The following is a 20,978-nucleotide window of genomic DNA, read 5'->3' as shown; positions in this document are numbered from 1 at the left end:
CCTAGGGGATAGTGCAGAACCTAAAGTGAACAGGTGGAAGAAAGGGAAATAAAGCATCTTCTGCCCATTTTGGTCGCACAGGAGCGCCCCCAACCCAGGATTTTGCAGAAGAATTGGTGTAGCAATTTTTTGAAAATCCCAGGTTGACGGGAATAAAATGGGCCAAACTTGTCTTGGGATCAGGACCTGTGCAAAGTTCTGCTACAACATGGTTTTTATAATATAATAAGGCTTGTTCAGCCCTGCCTGGGACAGATCCTCCCTGTTGGTTTGCCTGCCTGCCAGCCAAGCAGAAGTCAACCTGGTGAGCTGCCACCTGCTGCCCATGGGAAGGAGTGAGAGTCCTTCCCCACCCACCCCATTGGAAACACCTGCGGGGGGTGGGGTCCTATGTTTATTGACACTGTTTATTGATTTTTTTGCTTGATGTTATGATTACTGATGTTTGTTATTATACTGTTGTTGTTCACCGTCCTGAGCCCTTTGGGGGAGGGCAGTATACAAATCGAATAATACAATACAATAATGTCCTGCAGATGCTAATTTTGGTCTGTGCAGAATCCACTCAAGTCTTATAAGACCAGCACTGGTTTTTTTGTTTTTAAGATGTGTTGGAGGTGGTTAATATGAACTTTGTGGAATAGGAGGATGTTTCCATGGTGTTAATCCTGGTTTGCTATCTTTAGAAAACATACTCACAATCAAGTCACAGATTTGGGTCAAGCATACCCAAATCCATCTTCTCACAAAATAGTTTGGTCTGTGGTTTATTTTGTGTCTAACTTTATTTGAAGTGGTCTTTTGTCACACAGATCTGTTTTTCCACTTGTAGTTGATCACCCTTCAGTCATCATCAAATGAGTACAGAAAGGTCCAGGTTAACTTTCAGCGCACAATGGCCAAGGCAACAATTAAAAAGATCCAGAGAATTCAGAATCTGGCTCTCTGGGAAGTGTTTCAATGGTAAGTGCAGAACTACTGCTTTGGTCTTCAGCAGTCTGGATTCTCTGAAACCTGTATCTCCCTGCTGCTTAACAGAGGTCTTTGACTGAATGCTATTACATGCCTAGTTTAAAATTAAAAATTAAACCATGGATAACAGAAGTCGTAGAGTCCTGTTAGAATTGTAACTTGAATTTGGATGCTCAAGTAGTTATGAGATACTTTCTCCTTTTAAGAATTGATACTTGTTGGATTATGGTTGTGCTGGGATTCATTCTGCATAGAATTATTTGCCAGGAAGTTAGAATTTCACAGCTGGCAGCCAACTGGCATTCTAGAACATCTTCTGCTACTTTGGCACTACAAATCAGAAGTATGGAGTAGGTGTATTCATGTTTTTCTGTGCACTTAATTCAGAGGTCCCCAACCTTTTTGGACATGTAGGCATGTCAGAAATTGAGAGGGGGAGGATCTTTATTGGCTTCAACCACTCTGGTATGAGCCTTACTCAGGAGAGCCCAGAGCACCCTCCCTGCCCCAGACTGCTTCTTTTCCCAACAGGGAATACATTTTAGGTGACCAAATGAGGCGTGAGGACCCAGGCACAATAACAAACAGTTTATTTTTTTTCAAGAGGTTTAAAGTTTTTCTTTTCTGTTTTTAAAACCAAATTTGTTGTTTGCTGTGAGTAATTATCATTATAATTATTGCTGCAATCCATGAACTTGTCGTTTAATGCCGGACTTGGTAGGATGTTATTATATTGCTCTCCCAATAGAATAGCTTTCTATAGAATAGCTTTCCTGATGGCTGCATAATCTCCCTTTTCAGCTGGAGAAGGAAGAACGTCAGTTATCTGTAGATCCTTAAAAAGCTTTCATGACCTGGGTCATGCAAACTCATAGTTATTGGAGCTAGCCACAAAATACTGTTAATGATGAATGTGTGTAAAGCCTGAGCTAATAATTAATGAGAGGAGCTTCCCTTCATAATGCCCACATTGATTACTGAGTCCCCAGTAACTGAGTACCACTTCCTATATGTTAATCAGAAAAAAAAATGCGAGGACGATCTTGTAAAACCATTGAGAATTCTTTCCGTAGTATAGTACACTCACCTAAACAGTCTTTAGATGTAAGGTGTGCACCTCTGGAAACAGCAGTAGACAATGATTCAGATTAGGCTTTTAGTACCTGAGTAAACTGCCTTTCACTTCCGGTGCCCACAAAGCCATACAGAAAATATGAGAAACCCATCCTTCCTTGTTTCTTAAAGTTGCCTCTCCATATAGGCCATATTTTTGCCTAACTAATATGTGCTCAAATGGAGCCATCTCTCCATAGAAAATGGTATTTGCTTCTAATAAAAGGTGGTCTCAGTTTTGACAGAATTGAGACACAGAAGCAGGTAACAAGATAGTGGGAAAGGAGTAAGATAATTTTGTAATAAGTGGCTTTGTTACACATGAACGATCGGCCTTCTTTTGATCAAGTCATTTAAAGGAAGTCAATGGTTGCTCTGTCTTTATGCTTGGCGCTGTTTCTCATTTACAGGCAGAAAGAACAAATGAAGAAGGCCAATGGAGGAAAGGATGTAGATGAAAGGATGCTGTTCCATGGGACAGCTGCAAACCATGTTGACGCGATCTGCCAGCAGAACTTTGACTGGAGGATCTGTGGAGTTCACGGGACTGCCTATGGCAAAGGTCACCTCATTCTGCACCTTATACATTTCTTTGTCCACAGTGATTTCATTGGAGACAGCTGTGGCTAAGATGTGATATGTTTCCTTTGTCTCCATTTTGTTTGCTCTAAATAGATTGTTCAGAATTTCATTATAGATAGAACCTAGTTACTCCTAAAATGTCCAGGGTGGGGAGGTGCTTAATAAAATCTGAAAAATGATACAAAAATAAAATGAAATTTTGAAAGACCTGTGCAGGGTAGCCTAAACATGGAAAATGGGAGGATTAGCTGAAGGGAAATGTAGTAGTAAAAGTGACAAATTAGAGGTGAATTGCAAACAGAACGTGAATTAGCAGCACATTGTAGCAGAAAATGTAATCCCAGTTTTAGCTATATTAATTAGTTATATCCCACCCTTCCCGACCAAGGCCAGGCTCTGGGCGGCATAAACACATGTTTAACAGCATTCTATAAAACCAACTCATTAATATCTAACAAAGTTCAGGTGGTAGACTAATAGCCTTGACCTATGATAAACCACCCAGCCCTCCAGATTGACATTGTCTGAGCGTGGGAGAAATGAACAGGAGGCAACATCAGGCATTAGGGGCACATTGGTGGTTAGTTGTCAGGAGGCAAGCAGATGGAATTCAGAATGAATGTGTGGCCTCAACTGAAAGCCCTGTGGAACATCTGTGTCTTACAGGCCGTGCAGAACTGTTCAGGTCCCACAAGGCCCTGGTGTCTGCTGACATAGAGTTCCACCAGGCTGGAGCCAGGGCTGAAAAAGTCCTGGCTCTGGTTGAGGACAATTGCACATCCTTGGGGCCAGAAGCCACCAGTAATTTTTTACCCAAGGACAGAACTGTCCTCTGTGGGAAATTTGGGGTGATATGGTTCCGAAGATACAAGGGTCCCAGATCGCTCAGGGCCATAAAGGTTAGAACCAAAACCTTGAACTTGATTCAGAATTCCACTGGCTTCCAGTGCAGTTTTGTGGTCTCTCACTGATGCTCTCATGAAAAGGCTTGCCGCTGCATTTTGGACCTGTGTCAACTTCTGAGTCAGTCTCAAGGGCAGGCCTGCATACAGTGATTTACAGTAGTCTAACCTGGAGTTGACTGTTGCATGGATCACTGTGGTTAAGTCAGGGTGAGACAAGTAAGGAATCAATTGTCTAGCCTGTCTGAGATCGTAAAAGGCGATCCTTGCTATATTTGTGACTTGGGGCTCCATAGATAGGGAGGACTCAAAAGCCACACCCAAGCTTTTAACAGATATGGCTGAATGTAACATTGCACTGCCAAACCTCGGCAGTTGCAAACCCTTCACCGGACTGCCCAGACCGAGTCATAGGACTTGCATCTTTAGTCTGTTTTTTTTCCAACCAACCAGCCACAACCTCCAAACACTGTGCCAGAACATCTGGGGCGGCAATTGTTGGCCATTCATCAACAGATCAAGCTGAGTATCATCAGCATATTGATGATAACTCAGTCTAAAGCTCTGAACAAGCTGTGCCAGAGGCTGCATGTAGATGTTACACAACAATGGGGAAAAGATAACCTTTTGTGGCACACCACAAACAAATGGATGCCTCTGGGATGGCCCCCATCCACTTATCATCTGCTGTCCCTGGTCTTAGAAAAACGAAGCCAACCATTTTAAGGCTGTACCCTGGATCCCAGGATGGTGAGACAGTGGACTGAAAGATCATGATCTACCATGTCAAATTCTGTGAGGTCTAATAACACCAGCAGCGCTGACCTGCCAGCTGCATCCGGATTTGGTTTGTGGCGGCCAGTATGGTCTCCATTCCATGGCCAGGGCGGAAGTCAGACTGGAAGGGATCCAATACCAATACGTCCCCCAGAAATACTTGTAGCTGTTCTACAGCCACCCTCTCAACTAGCTTTCCCAGCAACTATAAGTTCAAGCCTGGGCAGTAGTAGGCCAGAACCATAGGATCTATTGATGGCTTCTTCAAGAGTGAGCAAGGCCTCTTTTAACCTTCCTGATCTTTGAATGAGGCCTAATATGGTAATATCTGCATGAAATGCAACCTCTAAATTGAGCAGGATATTTTATGACCTTGGGGTTTCTTAGAATCCACCTGGTAGGATCTATTTAAGGATTTTCATTTATGGATTTTGGAACCTGTGAGATTTTTCACTTGTTCTGCAGTACCAAGAGATGATACAGGAAGCAGCCTTACTGGTCTTTCTTTTTCTCCTTCCACTTCCCATTCCCCTTACAGGAAGCTACTTTGCAAGGGATGCTTCATATTCTGATAACTACTGCGGACACAATTCCACCGTAAAAACAATGTTTCTGGCATTATCCATCTCCAAGACAATGTTTCTGTCACGGGTATTAGTGGGGGAGTTTACCAATGGTTCATCTCACTATCTCCGTCCTCCTGCCAAAGAAGGCAAGAACACTCTTTTTTATGACAGCTGTGTGAATAACATCCATAATCCGTCGATCTTCGTCATTTTTGAAAAGCATCAAATTTACCCTGAATACCTAATTGAATATTCCACTTAGATTGAACTTACTCTTGAGTATTGATTGCTTTTCTTTCTGGTTTACCGACTACATTGCAGAAGTCTAACTGAAGACTGTTGCATATTTTAACTAGTCCATACTTATGTGGCTTTCCCCCCCTTACTGTTCATTCCCCACCCCCCGGGCCCCTGTAAGGCAGCACCATATTTCATGAATTTTCACTGAATGCCATCAAGTTACAGTGAGTCTGCCATAGAATATACCTGCATAGAATGGCATTCCTTTCCACAATTTCTAGCACAACTTCTGAAGTGTCTTTTCCCTCACTGACATAGACTGGAATATTTTTGCAATCACTTCCACCATTTTGAGGGGGCTTTCTGTGAATCAGTACTGTAGAGAGTCTGTGTATAAAACCTCAGGTACATAAGGCCACAGATGCAATATATGATGGATTGCCGGGGGGAGCGGGGGCATTTCCTAACTTCCCCTACTAAATATGTTCCTTGAAGCATAATCTGAGAAGCACACCTCTGGCACTTTTAATGATAATATCAGAAACTTAATTATAACTGGATCTGTGTTATCTTTAGATATCTAGAGTGCAACTACTTGCTCTTTACCTGAGCTGCCTCCCATGATATTTCTAGAGCTAGAAAAGCCTTTTATTTTACTTGGACTACTCGGATTCCTTTGTCTACCTCTTAAAGAAATGTGCTACCTAGGACTTTTCTTTTAAATTTGTTTTGCATCGCTTTTATGGTAAGCACTCTTCATTTTAAAATCCAGATTTTCTTGGAAAAGCATCATTTTTAATGAAAGTGCTTTTAATAGAGCTCTTTTAATGAAAGCATTTTAAAAAGTGTATTCTGGCTACTGGGAAAGGTATCTATAATCTTGCAGTTTGGACTGCTTCAGATATTGCTACATATATGTGATTGTGGTCTCAGCCTCAGTGGAAACTTGTATGCCTCTCTGAATATTACTAAAGGCCATGGAAAAGTCTTGACATCTGATACCTGTATTGTTAAAATAATTCTTCTTTTAGTTCAGTGGATAAATTTAGCTCAGCTTGTGATGCGATCTCATCAGGGTTTCCAAGGATCTACTGTTTTAGCTCAAGTTCCTGAACCTTTTGATGTTGTAAGAGTCAAGTGGATACATCTTGGCTTATCCTTTTCTTGCAATGTAGCTGGTTCTCCTCAAGTACAAATTAAAGGATTATTAATTTGAAGTTTCCAATATTCCTTTTATTTCTTTTTTGAAAAAAAAATATTGCCGTATCCAGCAGTTGTGCCTTCCAGCCAAGAACGCAGTCTTTAGTATCCTACTTGCAGGAAGAATTTGTAAGTGACAGCAGGGGAAGAAATGTTTGTTGTTTTATAACCTTATTTTCCTAAAGATTTACTGCCATTCAGTGGCTCTTGGGTTGGGGGAAATAAATAATGATCGTCCAAATATCAAACTTTAAAATACAGCACAGTTAGAAAAAAAAATGGGGCCTTATCTTTCAGCAGACAGTTACAATAATGGACCTATTTTTAAAAAGTAAAAAATGGTGTTTTTTATTAACATTTAGGGCAGTGGTTCTCAACCTTCCTAATGCCGTGACCATTTTATACAGTTCCTCGTGTTGCGGGTGACCCCCAACCCTAACATTTACAGATGGAGAACACTGATGCAGAGAGTCTAAGGCGACCCCTGTGATAGAGTTGTTAGACCCCCCAAAGGGGTCCCGACCCAAAGGTTGAGAACCACTGATTTAGGGTGTATGCAGGCAGGAAAGCTCATTTAGTGCAAGAAAATGAAGCATGAAGTAACAAGGGTGAATAGCAGAAACCTTAAGCACAATACTTTGGATGATGGCTGGCAGACTGAACAGGGATATGAAGTGGGCAGCGGTCATTGGTCTCTGTGCTGTGAAAATGTGCTTCAAAAGGTTTAGCAATGTGGAAAAAATGTCAAAATAACTATTTTGAAAATATAAAGATAGTGTGGATTATTCAGTGAAAAAAAACCACATTTCAAATTGTTCATTAGGAAAATAATAATTTTAGCAGCTTCAAAAAAATCCCTTCTCCGGCTATTTTAAAAGGACAATTTTGACTGAGACAAACTACAAATTCCTTCAAGAAGCTTTGTTGTAATAACCATTCAATCATAGAAAAAGATTTTTAACATCATACATGTATAGATGCTGAGCAAGTTGTAGCCAAATAGCAGATCCTAAAACATCAATATTTGCTTGATGTAGAGCTCTTGCTATAGGCTGTAAGGCCCTATAAGCTGCCAGATATAAGCAGTGAACATGTGAATTTATATATGATTCTATCTGAAGGAAGGTGTTGAGATGATCGAGTGTTCATAGGAAATGACAGCTGTTTGTAGAGGGCTGGACAGCATGTGGGTTTTATGTATGAGGAGGAGCTCTCTTTATCGAAGGATATATTCATGAAGCAGGGTCTGGGGAGTTTCTTGTGAGCAGATTGGCAGGATTTCTGGTAAAATTAAACCATCTCCATTTCTCCAGTATGGTGAGGCAGATTACTTTTTTCCTTTGCTGATTTAAGAATAGGTGATAATGTTAATTTAACTTCTTCAGTTTGCCTTATGTTTAATTAGAGCTGCTTATGTTTCTTTCAGCCTGGGAGGTAGCAATGCCTGATTCTCCATATGAAATCTGACCCATTTTGGTGGCATTCATTCTGGTCCCTCAGCATGTGTAATCATAGCAATTGGTGAAGCAGAGTAGTTGCTGGAGACAAAGGATTGCCTGAGTTCCCAAGGCTGCCACTACCATTTTTATGGGAGCAAGTTAGCATAGCTAACTTAGCAATGACTCTCCTTTTCCTTTCCCATCCTCAGTGGGGCAGCAGCTGCAAGAAGGGAAGAGGGAGCAGGTGGAAAGTAGTAGTCTGCTCCTTGATCCAGCTAACCACCAGATGAAGTGTGCAGGTGTGAGGCAGGGACCTGTGTTGGCACTCCTCAAGCTGCCTCCGTTTTCATTGCAACAGTTTTGACCACACTCTGAAGTGGGGACTGAGGGAGCTGTTCTTAACATCCAAAATGATGAATTCCACCCCCAGGTTTGGCTCTGATATTAGAAGGGAGCGGGACTGTGAGATCAGTGATTGAGTACAGCAATATAAGATGGGGAAGGTTCAGTTCTACGCATGGTTCCTCTTGACATTAGCCTGTTACTGTAAAGGGGATTGCCACCCTAAGCCACCACTCATAAAGGCGGCCTAAGCACAGAGCAAGCAAGGCACACACCTGAAGTTCTTCAGGAGATCCTAACCAACTTATTCCAATTGTCACTTCTGATGGAATGTTGATAGCTCTGTGAGGTGATTTTATTTTTCCCTTCAAAACCTGGTTGCTCTTATCAGGTTGGATTGGGCAACCTCAAATGATTCCTTGAGGCTTATTAACAAGCAAATAAAGATGGAACATTTATTTACAGATTTACAAGAATATAAGTTACAGAGATAGTTAAGCTTTTCTTTTTCTTTGGCAGGAATACTTTGATAATCCTTTTAGTTGTTACAGACAGTTCTTTGACTCAGTGTTAATAAAACTTCCTTCTACTAAACTTCTTTCTTAGGGAAAATCTTCCTTTCACAGATCTAGACAAATACTTACATCTTTTACTCCTTTCACTAAAGAGAGACACACTGGGCTTCACAGAGCAGGCGCTGGGGTATCCCACCTGGAATCCACTCCTGACTCTGTTAATTAAATAACACACACTTTCAGAGACTTCACTGTCCCATACGTAGGTGCTTTCTCCACAGAGACCCAAGCCTTTTGTGTGTTATAAGTATTGCCTTTGTGATGATGTTTTGCTTTTGGACTTCGGCTCAGGTATATCACACACAACTTGACCTTTCCCAGTCCTTCACTAAAACTTGCCTATACAGCCTCCTGAGCAGCAAAGCTCTATTTCTCTCAGGTCTCTGCCATCCTCTCCTCTCCATCTCTGTCTGGTCTCTCTCCTTTCTGCCTAAAGGACATCTACCCTCTGGCTTTTTATACACAGCTGTAGTCCCAGTCAGCCAATATCTGGTGGAGCTCTGGTTTTAACTCCTTATATTTACTTTCTCTGCCAGAGCTGCACTTTAAAATTAACTCCTAATTCAGCAGTCTGACACAGTTACTTAATATATGAACAAGGGAGATGCATAAGTAAGGAAAGATGGTTGCACTAGTATGATTTGGGCCTTAACAAATTAGGTCTCCTGTTTTAGCACTGATCTCCTGCTTATGTGCATATGTGCATTCTGAGTCTTAGTTACACACCAACCTGGAAGATTCCTGATGTGTTGCTACTTAATGCTTCATTTTCCTCAGGATGTTGTAGTGCATCTAATTTTACAGTTCTTATGCATTTTAGGCATATAGCAAAGATCACAAGTCTAGTCCAGTAAGCAATATGAATGGTGCAGTTCTGTATCTCTAGCATTAGGCATATGCAATTTAAGATGTATTTGCTAGCGCCATTTCATTCTCACTAGGCAGTAAAACACTTATTTGATTTGGAAACAAGATCTGGTTGGTTGCTTTGGAAATTACTTCTAAGAAAATGTGGCTAGGCTATAGTCATAAGTAATTCAAATCCTGCACTTTCATTAGGAATTTATTGTGGAAGAAGAGCCAGTGTTCACCAATGGCATGTGTTTTGTATGCAGAAAATTCCTCCTTGAATTTCCAGCAGTGCTGTTGAAAGATTTTGGACAATGGAGCTGGGAGATGTATCTCTGCCTAAGACGTTAGACATCTGTTTGATCACCTTACCCTATATAACTGACAAACATGCAAAGTGTCACGACAATGAATCCTCAATCAGTGGGCGTGCAGAACTATCCTGCACACCCATTGGTTCAGGGTTCATTGTCGCAACCAAAGCAGAGCAAGAGGACTGCCTCCTTACCTGCCAATGCTCTCCCCTGTCCCCAATCACCCTCCCTCTGCCCCAAACAAGAAGCCTGGCCCAGCAGAGCAATGGCAGGAAGTTGCCTTTCCTCCTGGGCCCACTTCCTCAAGCATCCTCCACCCCAAACAGGAACCTCTGGTCATGCATGCCAGGTCTGCCTTAAATGTTACCAAGTAATCCTGTAAGGATGTGGTCTTATTGTTTATGGACCTGGCAATGAAAAACACCAGTGACGGACAAGGGCAAGTGATCTTAGGCCCACCACACTAATTTCTCAAAATGGGACAAAGGTCAGAAGAAGGTCAAGCTTGCCTATATCTCCACCTACTTCTCTCATATGAACTTGTCCTCCTGCTATACGTCCCCCACCCAATCATTACTGGGATCCCTGACCCCACGCAGGCCTCCCTTATATCACTCATCACAGGCTCGCCCAGTATCCCCCCAACAGCAACCCACTCAATGCGGACACTACATAATTTTCTCACATCCCTATCTAACAAACTTAGGGTATGTTTCCTAACCCAACTATTAATTCCCAATAACATGCAGTATCTACCTAACACCAAGATAAAAGAACCAGTAATAACTGATTCAATCCTAACACTTTGGTTAATTGAGGAAATTAAGTAAGAATACAGGCCGGCCCCTGCCATGGCTTTTCCCATCACTGAGTTCATCCAGAGCTCCCAGATTTTTAAAATATACATATAGTGTTCTTTCAAGGGAGCCAGATCTCTTAGTAATGCCACTTGCCTTCTTTATAGTTAACCTTTCACCTGTGAAGAATCCAAATGCATAAACTACTTTTGTATAATGTGGAGTGGTGCTTTTGAAAAATCAGAGGAAGCTATAGCCTTCCTGAAACTCAGTGTCAACATGAATGAACATCTATTTATTCAAGCAGCTAAATCAACTGCCTCCTTTGCTCACTCTTCCTGAACATTTTTACAGGATATCTACACAAAGGATTGTTTGCTAGCTTGGTGAATTTAGTTCAAGGATAGCAACTTGCTTACTCCTAGATGTTTGCAGATAAAATCTACAGACATGTTTGCAGCCAACAGAGAAGGGGAACCATATAACATTCTTTGGTTTATTTTAGATCCTTTGTGATGCAGAACATTTAATCTGCTGATTTCTGAGGAGCAAACCTTTTTTGCAAGCTGGGCCTTTCTCCTGCTGTCCTGCTGCACATGGTGGTACAGAATTTGGCATCCTGAGAAGCGTCCTTTATAGCTTTTCTGACTCCAAAGAATCCTTGTTTGAAATTCTTGCTAACATTGTGGAACCTCAAGGGAGAACAGAGGAGGCTACAGAGTAGCTTTTGTGGCCCTGTATTGTCGAAGGCTTTCACGGCTTTTGTGGCCCTGTTGCTTTCCTCAACCAGTGAAAATCCAGTTCTTCCAGTTCGTTTAATTTACAGAGTAGTTTATATATAGGTTACAGAGCTTAGCTGTTTTTGGTGTTTAATTTTCCCTTTCTTATGCAAGTACAAGTAGCTCTAGTTTCAGTGAAGGTATTCTGTTTTGCCAGACATCATCTGGAGATGGTTCTAACAGTTTAAGTATGTGCTGAGGCCACAGTCTGTTATTACCAAATCTACAATCTAAACTTGCCAAATCTACAAGTAAGATGGGCTGCATTTTTTGTTGTTGCTGCTGTCAAATCACAGTCAACTAACAGCAACCCTGTGGGGTTTTCAAGACAAGAGACATTCAGAAGTGGTTTGCCATCGCCTGCCTCTACATCAGTGGTGGCGAACCAGAGGTGGCACTCAGAGCCCTCTCTGTGGGCACGCGCAAACAGAGTGGTGCCCCCCCCCTACATCTAGGCTGGCCTCGGCCACTGGGCTCAATTATTAGCATTAAACCTAAGACCAAGTTTTGGGGAAGCAGTATAGGTAACCCTGTTAAGCACTGTTAAACCCCACTGATTTTCCTGCGAACTAAAACACAATCCTTTATCTGGGAGTAAGCTCGGTTGCTGGCAATGGGGCTTGCTTCTGAGTAAACCCTCCTAGGGTCGTGATTCACCCGTTGGAAGAGTTGCACAGTTGCTTCAAAGCAAAGCCACCAACTACCACCAAGCTTACTCCCAGGTAACGCATGCCTCGGAGCCAACTGTTTTTTCTCAACTAAAGCCTCAGTATTCAGGTTAAATTGCCGGGTTGGCACTTTGCGATAAATAAGTGGGCTTTGGGTTGCAATTTGGGCACTCGGTCTCGAAAAGGTTCGCCATCACTGCTCTACATCATGACCTTGGTATTCCTTGGTCATCTCCCTCTTTAGCTTCCAAAATTGGGCTAGCCTGCACTATCCAGATTAGGTAACAAGTTGCATGCAGACATGTATAATGTGTAGAAGTGCAGTCAATGCCTTTTGGGTATACTTATAACTTCCTCTCCAGGATGCAGCTCAAGGATGCAGCTCTGTTTGCCTTAACAGTCCAGGTGCTCGGGAGCAACAGCCACAGAAGGCCATTGCTTTCACATCCTACATGTGAACTCCCAAAGGCACCTGGTGGGCCACTGCGAGTAGCAGAGAGCTGGACTAGATGGACTCTGGTCTGATCCAGCTGGCTTGTTCTTATGTTCTTATGTTCTTAAGGGAAACAGTTTGGCTCTTTTGCAGATAAAGAGGTGGGCCAAGACTCCCTTTTTGGAACCATTTTTGAAGTGCAAGGAGTATTTTAAAAAAAGAGGTGCTGATCAAGTGTTTGATAACAGGCAGATACATGTGCCAGGTGCTCGAGGCAAAAGCAAAGTGAACAGCCTGGGGGTGGGATTGGGGGTGGGGTGGGATGGGGGTGGGTGGGGTGGGGTGGGGCAATGATCAGCATTTTCTTTGGAGGATGTACATTGGGTCCCTGGAAGAGCAAAGCAGGGGGACGCAGAATTTGGCCTGCAGGGGGGAAAAAACTGCAGGGATGTCCACAGAAGAGCCTTACAGCCAATCCTCACATTTATTCAGATATATTTTATTTTTTATTTGCTTTATACATAGTCTACCTTTCTCACTAAAAGTCAAGATGGATAGTTCTCACTGATCTAACTGAAACTGTCTCCATTGAACAGTTAATATTTTTTGCAGAATGTGTATCTTTACAGTGATCCAAAACTGTTTATTTAGCAATAAGGCATGAAATGCTGTGACTCTGATAGCAAATGAGGTGATGTAGCTGCCAAAGAACAAATCAGAGGCTACAAAGGTTCAAAGGATAAGTGCTCTCAAAAACTACTTGGTCATGTCCAACCTCTAATTCCATTAAAAGTGGAAAAAGAATTACAGTCTCCATGCATTCCTTTGCAAAGTCAGTGACAGGGTTTAGAACAGTGGTTCTCAACCTTCCTAATGCCGCGACCCTTTAATACAGTTCCTCATGTTGTGGTGACCCCCAACCCTAACATTTATCCATTTTACAGATGGAGAACACTGATGCACAGAGTCTTAGGCAACCCCTGTGAAAGGGTCATTCGACCCCCAAAGGGGTCCTGACCCACAGGTTGAGAACCACTGGTTTAGAATGAAACACAGATTCCTTGCCTGCCAGCTCCCCCAAAGTCAGACGCATCCATCTTGAAGCTAACCTCCCTAGATTTTTTGAAATGGTACATTCCAACATACTTGTCTAACTATCGTTTAAGACACTTTTGCTTCTTATTGAGGCAGATGGAAAAGAAAAGGCTGTTCCAATGTAGTTTCAAAATACAGAGGCAATGTATCACCCAGCAAGCTGACATCTCCTTGGAAGATGCATACAAGTCAGATTCTGCTCTATCGAGAAGTTATCTTAATGTAGACTCCGTTCTTTGGTCCTAGGGTAGCTTGAGATTTCAGCTGCAAAGGAATCTGGAGAAGGGAACAAGAACAGAACATGGAACAAGCCGCATCAGAATATCATAGCTATTGATTGCAAGGTGTCAGGCAACCTTCTCATGAGATGTACTTATAACACTGATACCCCACATGACACAGGGCTCCTAGAAAGTCTCCCATCCAACCCATTGACCAGACCTTAGTCTGCTTACCTGCCTAGATGCTACAGTATCATTTGCATTCCTATCATACCATACTCTTACCACAAACTTGTCTACTATCTCTTGGTATCAGGGATTACGGGGAATACAATTACCTTGCACATCTGTGCCCAATTTCTAAGGCTAGAAAATAGATTTTTGAAAGTAGGGGCATGAGAGATCCTGGAGCTTTGTGGCAGTTTAATGCATGGCCTCAGTAATAGCAGAGAAGTTTCTCACATGACAGAGTTCCAGCTCTTCCCTTTCCAACCATAGCTACAGGAATACCCATTAGTGACAAAACTGCATGAAGCTAACTCCTTTGGGATTGATTTTTTTGTCTAACTCCTCAACACCTTCCAAAGGGACCAAGAAACAGCACTGGTACAAACCTGAGTCTCAGGGCAAGTTTGAAACCTGAACTTCTGCAACATTCTTAGCAATGTTATCTTGATCTCCTTCAAAGCCAGCTTCACCCCGATGCAGCCCCGAGGACCTGCCCCAAAAGGGAGATAGGAGAAGGGGTGGCGCTGCCGCTTGGCCTCTGCTGTAAACCTTGGAGTTAAGAAGATTAAATGACCACATGAGAAATGATGGGGAAAGATTATCAGATTCATGGCAAAGACTGAAGGAACAATGGTAAACTGGGTTTGATGGCAGTTTCAATAGAAAATATGTGGAATTCCTACCACCCAGCAACAAAAATTGCAGCTGTACAAAATGTCCTTGAGGAGGGCACGGCATGCAGTTAACACATGGGGTAGCCATTCTGGGAGTGATAAGAGTAATGTGACAAAGTACATACATGCACACCCATGTAGAAAAGAAGGCAGGGAGAGACATTATTATGAAGGAAGGCTTCACCATTCCAAGTTACAGGTGCTTTCCATAACATCACAGACAGCACAGATCAAAGCACAATCCAATAAAAAATAAATTCGAATGACTCTGACCACTCCCAACTTCTGGTGAATTAGGGAAATAAGTTGTGAAAAAGATGTTTTCTGTAGTGAACCCTCCTGACACAAGTTTCAAAGTAGTAAACTGGAATTTGAATTAGCCCTCTCTATCGCTTGGCCTCTGTAATATCTGTTATGTGCCAACTGTGTTGTGTGAGACCAAGTAAGCCCTGTCTAATGAAAGTTTAAGTCACAATGATGCATTTGTGTGTAAGATATCACTTATTTGCCATCACAGGACAAAAAACTTATTATGAGCTACACAGCTCCATGCCATCCAGAACAAAGCATGAAAGCAAATCATGAGGTCGTTTAAAGATCCCTCCATGGAAGGATAAGGGATAGAATGAATGTCAGTGGGAACTGCAGAAGAATAAGAGGACATCAAGACATAGGCAAGATAACTGTTCATGAGAAAATGGGGGAGAGAACAAGATCCAATTTCTGAAGGAAGCAAATTATTTCTTCCACTGTGTAAATTTCATTGTGTTCTGAGCAACCAGTTCTGCATCTGGGGAGCATCACAAACAATGCATAAACAACAGTACATACAATTTACACCAAATAAAAATAGCTATTAAAACATCAACAAAACATTCCAATAATTATTTGGCTACAGAAATGATTCAATAACACACTAGAAAAATAAAAATGCCAGAAGGCCAACTATACCCCCTAACAAGAATTTTTAAAAATGAATACTAACAGTACCACAATGAATAATTAAACAATAATGAAAGGGAAGTAAATCTAATAATAAACTACAAATATGAATGTAGAACTGACGAAGAAGTAATTGCTCAAAATGCATTGGGATTTTCAGATTAGAATAAATAAATTGACTTCTGGTTCCTATTAGAGGTTCATTCCTCCCCACCCCATCCCCCATTGTGCTGCCCTGTGGCCTGTGATGATAAGTGAAAAATGTTCAGATACTGCTGAATATGTGATAAAAGAGTAGGCTAATCCAGATTTTACTGGAAAAAAGTGGAGAAATCAAGATTTACTATTTCTAGGTTATTACAGTACAATCCTATGCTGAGTTTCTCCAGTCTAAGTCCATTGAGATGAATGGGCTTAGACTGGAGTAACTCCCCTTAGTATTACACTGTAAAGACATCAGGAGCACATAGCGTTTATTTATGCCAACCTCAAGCCTGGCTTATTCTCAGGTTTGCAAACTACCTGCCTTCTTTCCTGGCGAGCCGGGCTGAAGACTTTTTGGTTTAGGAAGTATCCGATCTGGTTCCAATTAGTTGTTAGGTCTGACCTCAACGGGTTTTAAAATTGGGGCTTGCTACTTTCCTAGTTGAGCAGGATTCTAAACCAGGATTACACTGTGATGAGACAGAAATAAATCCCAGTTTGTTGAGGTCTCTGCATTCGAACATGACCACAAACCTAAAATAGGAATCATGCCCCCCCCCCCCCCAACAGCAGCATGAAGGGGAGAGGGAGAAAGGAGAGGTAGAGTACATGAGATCTAGACTTAAGCAGACTCTTCCTCACCAAAAAGAAACCCTGCTTTGATCATAATAACTGACTCTGTGTTCTGCACACATCAGGCTTCTTCTTTTCTTTATCAGCCACGTGAGACACAGTGTGTGATCCGATTAGGTCTGAACAATGATTCGAGAAAGGGAAAAGAGCAGTTCACATACCTCTCAGGAATAAACTTCTCAGGTTCTGGCCAGATCTTTGGATTGTAATGGAGGTGCCCAGCAGCAATTTCTACTATAAAACCAGCAGGTACATGTTGTTTCAAAATAACGCAGTCTTTTGATGCTTCACGGGTGAACCTACAAGAGAAAAGGTTAAATACATCGGGGACATAAAAACAGGAAAGACAAGACTAATTGAAGACGCTTTTGCATGTAAACCATCAGTGATAGGTTTGCTAAAAGAAGAGGAAACAGATCTCTTTGAGGGCTGGAAAATAATACTGTGCAGTGGAGACGACATTTCAGTCTATAAAGAATACTGCGACAGAATCATAGCACTATCTGAACAAAAACAGCTAGCTACCACAACTGCTTGTTCTAAACAAGTTACTACTACTCAGACAACTCATTTCTGTGTTCTGCACTTCCCCTTCTGTTTGCTGCCACTGTTTATTCAACCCAGCCATTCTGCCCGAGTGCGTAAGAAAACATGCTTTCAAAGAGTGATTTCAGCTGTGTCCACTGACCTGAATGCGGGTGGATACATGCGTAGAGTCTCTGCTATCACCATATCCAGGTAGATGAGTTCATGGATGTTTTGGTAGTCAGGAACATCCTGGAAGAAAATAAAATCACTCACATTGTAATTTAGAATAGAAAATCCTGATCAAATATCTGCAGTCTGATGTACGACTGGATTAATGACTGGGGAGTGTATCCTCATTTGCCATTAAGTTCATTGGCTGATCTTCATCAATCCTAGGTTGATTATGCACAAGGTGTCTGGTGTGCAATGGAGGCCAATGTCCATCATGGCAAGCTTTCTTGTATGGACCTATTTTCTGGATCCCCACTTTCACTTTTTATTCTAGTGTGACTTTTAATTTGCTTTGGTGGTAGAGCAGGCAAATTTGCCAGTGAGCACGGCTTTGCCTCAGACATCTTCCCTCTGCCCATGGCCAGCCTTCTCACTCCCTCACACTGCTGTCAATGCCTTCCTCCTTGCCCATACTCTTCCATCCTGTCGGCTCCTTCCTGCTTCCCTAAATATTCATATTGATATATCAATATAACAGAGAGTTGACTTTTGCAAAGAATAATACAAGCAGGGATTCTTTTTGGCACCATCCTACCTCCCCTGCTCTGCTTCCACCCTCCCTGATGAACAGGAGGGCTTTAAAAAACTTTATTTCCAATAAGCTTCTATTTTAAAACAAGCTTCTCTTTTAGCTTCTCTTTATGCCATTAAAGGTTTATATATATTGAAGAGAGAGAGAGAGAGAGAGAGAGAGAGAGAGAGGAGGGAAGGGAGGGTGGGAGAGAGAGAGAGAGACAGAGAAAATATCAGCTCTAATCCTGGGACTACTGAGTGTAATGAGATCTGTGCCTTTAAGGCTGTTGATGGGCACAGTTAAAAGAACCAGGAGAAGCAGAGGCTCCGCAGTGTTCCACAGAGAAATTGAGCTGCAGGCTGTGGTCTGCCTCCTTGCATCTAAACAGAGAAACCTGAAAAGATCCCCCTACAAGCCCACATGCAGTGAAGAGTCCCAAGGTAAACATTCCATGTATAATGGGCCAGTATCTATGTACCTCATAAGGTTGCTGTGAGCATAAACTAGACCCTCTCCCCTATTTATGAATGCTGCCCTAAGCTCAAGATACACACATGACCACAAAGAAGACATTTATTAGTATCCTGTTTGCAATTTCTACTTCAAACAATTAGGTAATCTTGATCTTCCCAGTTTCCCAAGTTCCCCATATATTATATTTGCTCTAAAAGTAACAAAGAATGTAATTGGTAAGTCCCCCACCTCCTAGAACTCCTTAACAGTTCTCCAACGTTTTACATCAATCTATTCCTGCCCTCCCTTGCCATGAGGAAAGGCTCACAGGGATATTGGTATAATTTCCTTCCACTAAGGCTATTTCTTGGGGAAATTGCAGCAACAGTACAAGCTGGTGCACAGTTCTGTCAGCTGAGGGCAGCAAAACCACACACGAGACTTTGCACAACAAAGCGTAATAGATGTGATTCAAACAGAAGATTCTCCTGAACAAAAAAACAACGGAGGACAAACTGCCAAAAGTCTCTTTGCATGGAGAGGAGCTCTGTGTTGCAAAATCTGGGGCTTTATCACAGAAGCTGCACAGGCTTCTGACTTCAGCTTTCTGTTTCATAAATCTTTTGCATATTATTATCAAGGAAAAACAATGCATGGGCTCATGAAAGAGATAGAACAGTAGATAGTAATGTACATGGCGAAATTGCCACTATGATCTGTAATGTACAGTGGGGCAAAGGAGGGCACTGAAGGATGAAGGCTCCATTTAACCAGCGTTTGTTACTTTCTTAGCGGCTTTACATGTTACAAGTAAGCAAAGTCACAGGGTATTTTTGTACACCTTTCTCCCCCATTTTTGGATGTTGTACCATGACCACGAAAGAATCCACATGTCTCCTGTATAGGGGAAATAGAGTCACTGAACTATTTCCACCATATGCAGAAATTCATCCTGTACCATTCTCCTTTATCCACCCATTGATGCTGAATGAATGGTCAATGAGAATTAAAAACAAATGTAAGCACATCCCAAAAAGCATAATCCAGCAATTTAAGAGCAAACACTTAAGATCAGCACTGACCTCAATGTCCTCTGAAATACAATCCTGTTTATTTCGTCCAGGTTCAGCATTTATGCCAGCAAAATTTCTTGATCAGTTGGAACAAAGTTTATTGAAAGATCAAAGAATGAAGCTTGGATGCCTGACCTTTGCCGGCTTCTAGAAGCAGGATATTTTACCAACAAAACTAGATCCAGCTCTGTTTCATACCCAGTGCAACAAAGGTCAATGAAACCTGATAATGTTGGGCAATATTAGAGGGATCTCACAGTTAACTTCTGCTATAACTGTATCAATATATACAAATGTTACTAGTAAGGACAGTGCTCTGGGATAGATTCATGCAAAAATATCTGCCAGAGCTATGGGCTCAACTGGTTAAGAGCAGTTGACTCTTCATCTGGAGAACTGGGATTGATTTCCCCCTTTTCCACATTAAGCCAGCTGGGTGACCTTGGGCTAGTCACCGTTCTCTGAGAACTCTCTCTGCCCCACCTACCTCACAAGGTGTCTGTTGTGTGGGACAGGAAGGAGATGAGTTTGTAAGCTGCTTTGAGACTCCTTGCGGTTGAAAAAAGCAGAGTATAAATCCAAACTCTTCTTCTTAACTTGCACCCACCTTTCTCCCCTAAAGGGGGCCAAAGTGGCTTACAGTGTTTTTCTCTCCACCATTTTGTCCTCACAATAACTCTGTGAGGTAGGTTAGACTGAGAACAATTGGCCCAGGTCACTCAGAGAGCTTTCTTGGCAAAATGTGGATTTTGAATGTAACAGCTCCTTTGCAGGGTGGCGAGGCAGCAGCAAATTGATTATTGGATGTGATGCAGGCCCATGCTGACGTGTTTGCCCCCCCCCCCCCGCCCCTGCTGGCAGAGAGGGCAAAGACGCTGGTGACTGGTCACCCCACAGGTCTGTGGCGGTGAAACCCAGAAATGAGTGTTGCCATGTAGCTTTCAAGCTGGGAATGCCAGAGCCAGGAACTCAGACTTATGCTACCTGACAAGATGGTGTAATTCCATTCAGCCCTATGGAGGGGTTTCTGGCAGCCAGGTTCCCCCCTTTTTTGCTGCACCCCTATGCTGTCTGAAAGTCCTGTGGAGGCAGCGCAGCAGTGGACTGTCCCCAGCCACAGTGGCCTCTGGACTGGACTGCCCATCTTCTGGATCCCAAACCATTACTCAGACCACTGTAGTCAATCAAAGACACATAGAGTTCACCCAGAAACCAGGATACCAGAGCTGAAGATAGCCTTAGTCCCATGTACCAGTTCTGTATTGGAGGCCACTGAAATAATTGGAAATCGAGCTGGATTCAGTAGTGTGAAAAGCCAAGCATTCTGAATAAGGGCAGGTTTGCACAGAAAGAGCATATAGTGTTTTCTTCAGAATGTGCCATGGCGGATTGCCTTTCCACTTTAAAATCTCTCTGCCCACAAAATACTAATGCATCCAGGAGAAGAGCTGTAACTTTGCCTTGGGAACTTGGGGAACTGGGAAGATCAAGATTACCTAATTGTCTGAAGCATTTATTGAGGTAAATAGGCATAAGGACTATAGTCATGCCCTTTCAAATATACACATTTATAGAGATGATCCCTCAGGAAAAAGGCAATAAAGCTGATGGCAATAAAGCTGATGGTACAGGAG

General features: G+C 42.3%; 2 protein-coding genes across 4 annotated transcripts in view; one reads left to right on the top strand and one right to left on the bottom strand.

The window, feature by feature from the left end:
- Nucleotides 1-6,369, top strand: part of LOC125435783 (protein mono-ADP-ribosyltransferase PARP12-like) — a 30,122-nt gene extending 23,753 nt beyond the window's left edge. The window contains exons 10-12 of the mRNA XM_048502163.1: nt 833-963; nt 2,496-2,647; nt 4,885-6,369. Of these exons, the coding sequence (XP_048358120.1) occupies nt 833-963; nt 2,496-2,647; nt 4,885-5,174 (573 nt within the window). The 3' untranslated portion in view covers nt 5,175-6,369. The remainder of the gene's footprint in view (nt 1-832; nt 964-2,495; nt 2,648-4,884) is intronic.
- Nucleotides 6,370-13,026: 6,657 nt separating this feature from the next.
- The window catches only part of TBXAS1 (thromboxane A synthase 1), a 267,511-nt gene continuing 259,559 nt past the window's right edge, over nt 13,027-20,978 (bottom strand). For all 3 annotated transcript variants that reach the window (XM_048502133.1, XM_048502134.1, XM_048502135.1), the window contains 4 exons: nt 17,234-17,322; nt 16,707-16,844; nt 14,479-14,641; nt 13,027-13,919 (listed from right to left, as the gene is read on the bottom strand). In XM_048502133.1, coding sequence (XP_048358090.1) covers nt 13,845-13,919; nt 14,479-14,641; nt 16,707-16,844; nt 17,234-17,322 — 465 coding nt within the window. In that variant the 3' untranslated portion in view covers nt 13,027-13,844. The remainder of the gene's footprint in view (nt 13,920-14,478; nt 14,642-16,706; nt 16,845-17,233; nt 17,323-20,978) is intronic.

This window comes from Sphaerodactylus townsendi, linkage group LG06 (assembly GCF_021028975.2).
Source record: "Sphaerodactylus townsendi isolate TG3544 linkage group LG06, MPM_Stown_v2.3, whole genome shotgun sequence".
Taxonomy (NCBI): Eukaryota; Metazoa; Chordata; class Lepidosauria; order Squamata; family Sphaerodactylidae; genus Sphaerodactylus; species Sphaerodactylus townsendi.
This window is presented reverse-complemented; position numbering and strand designations above follow the sequence as displayed.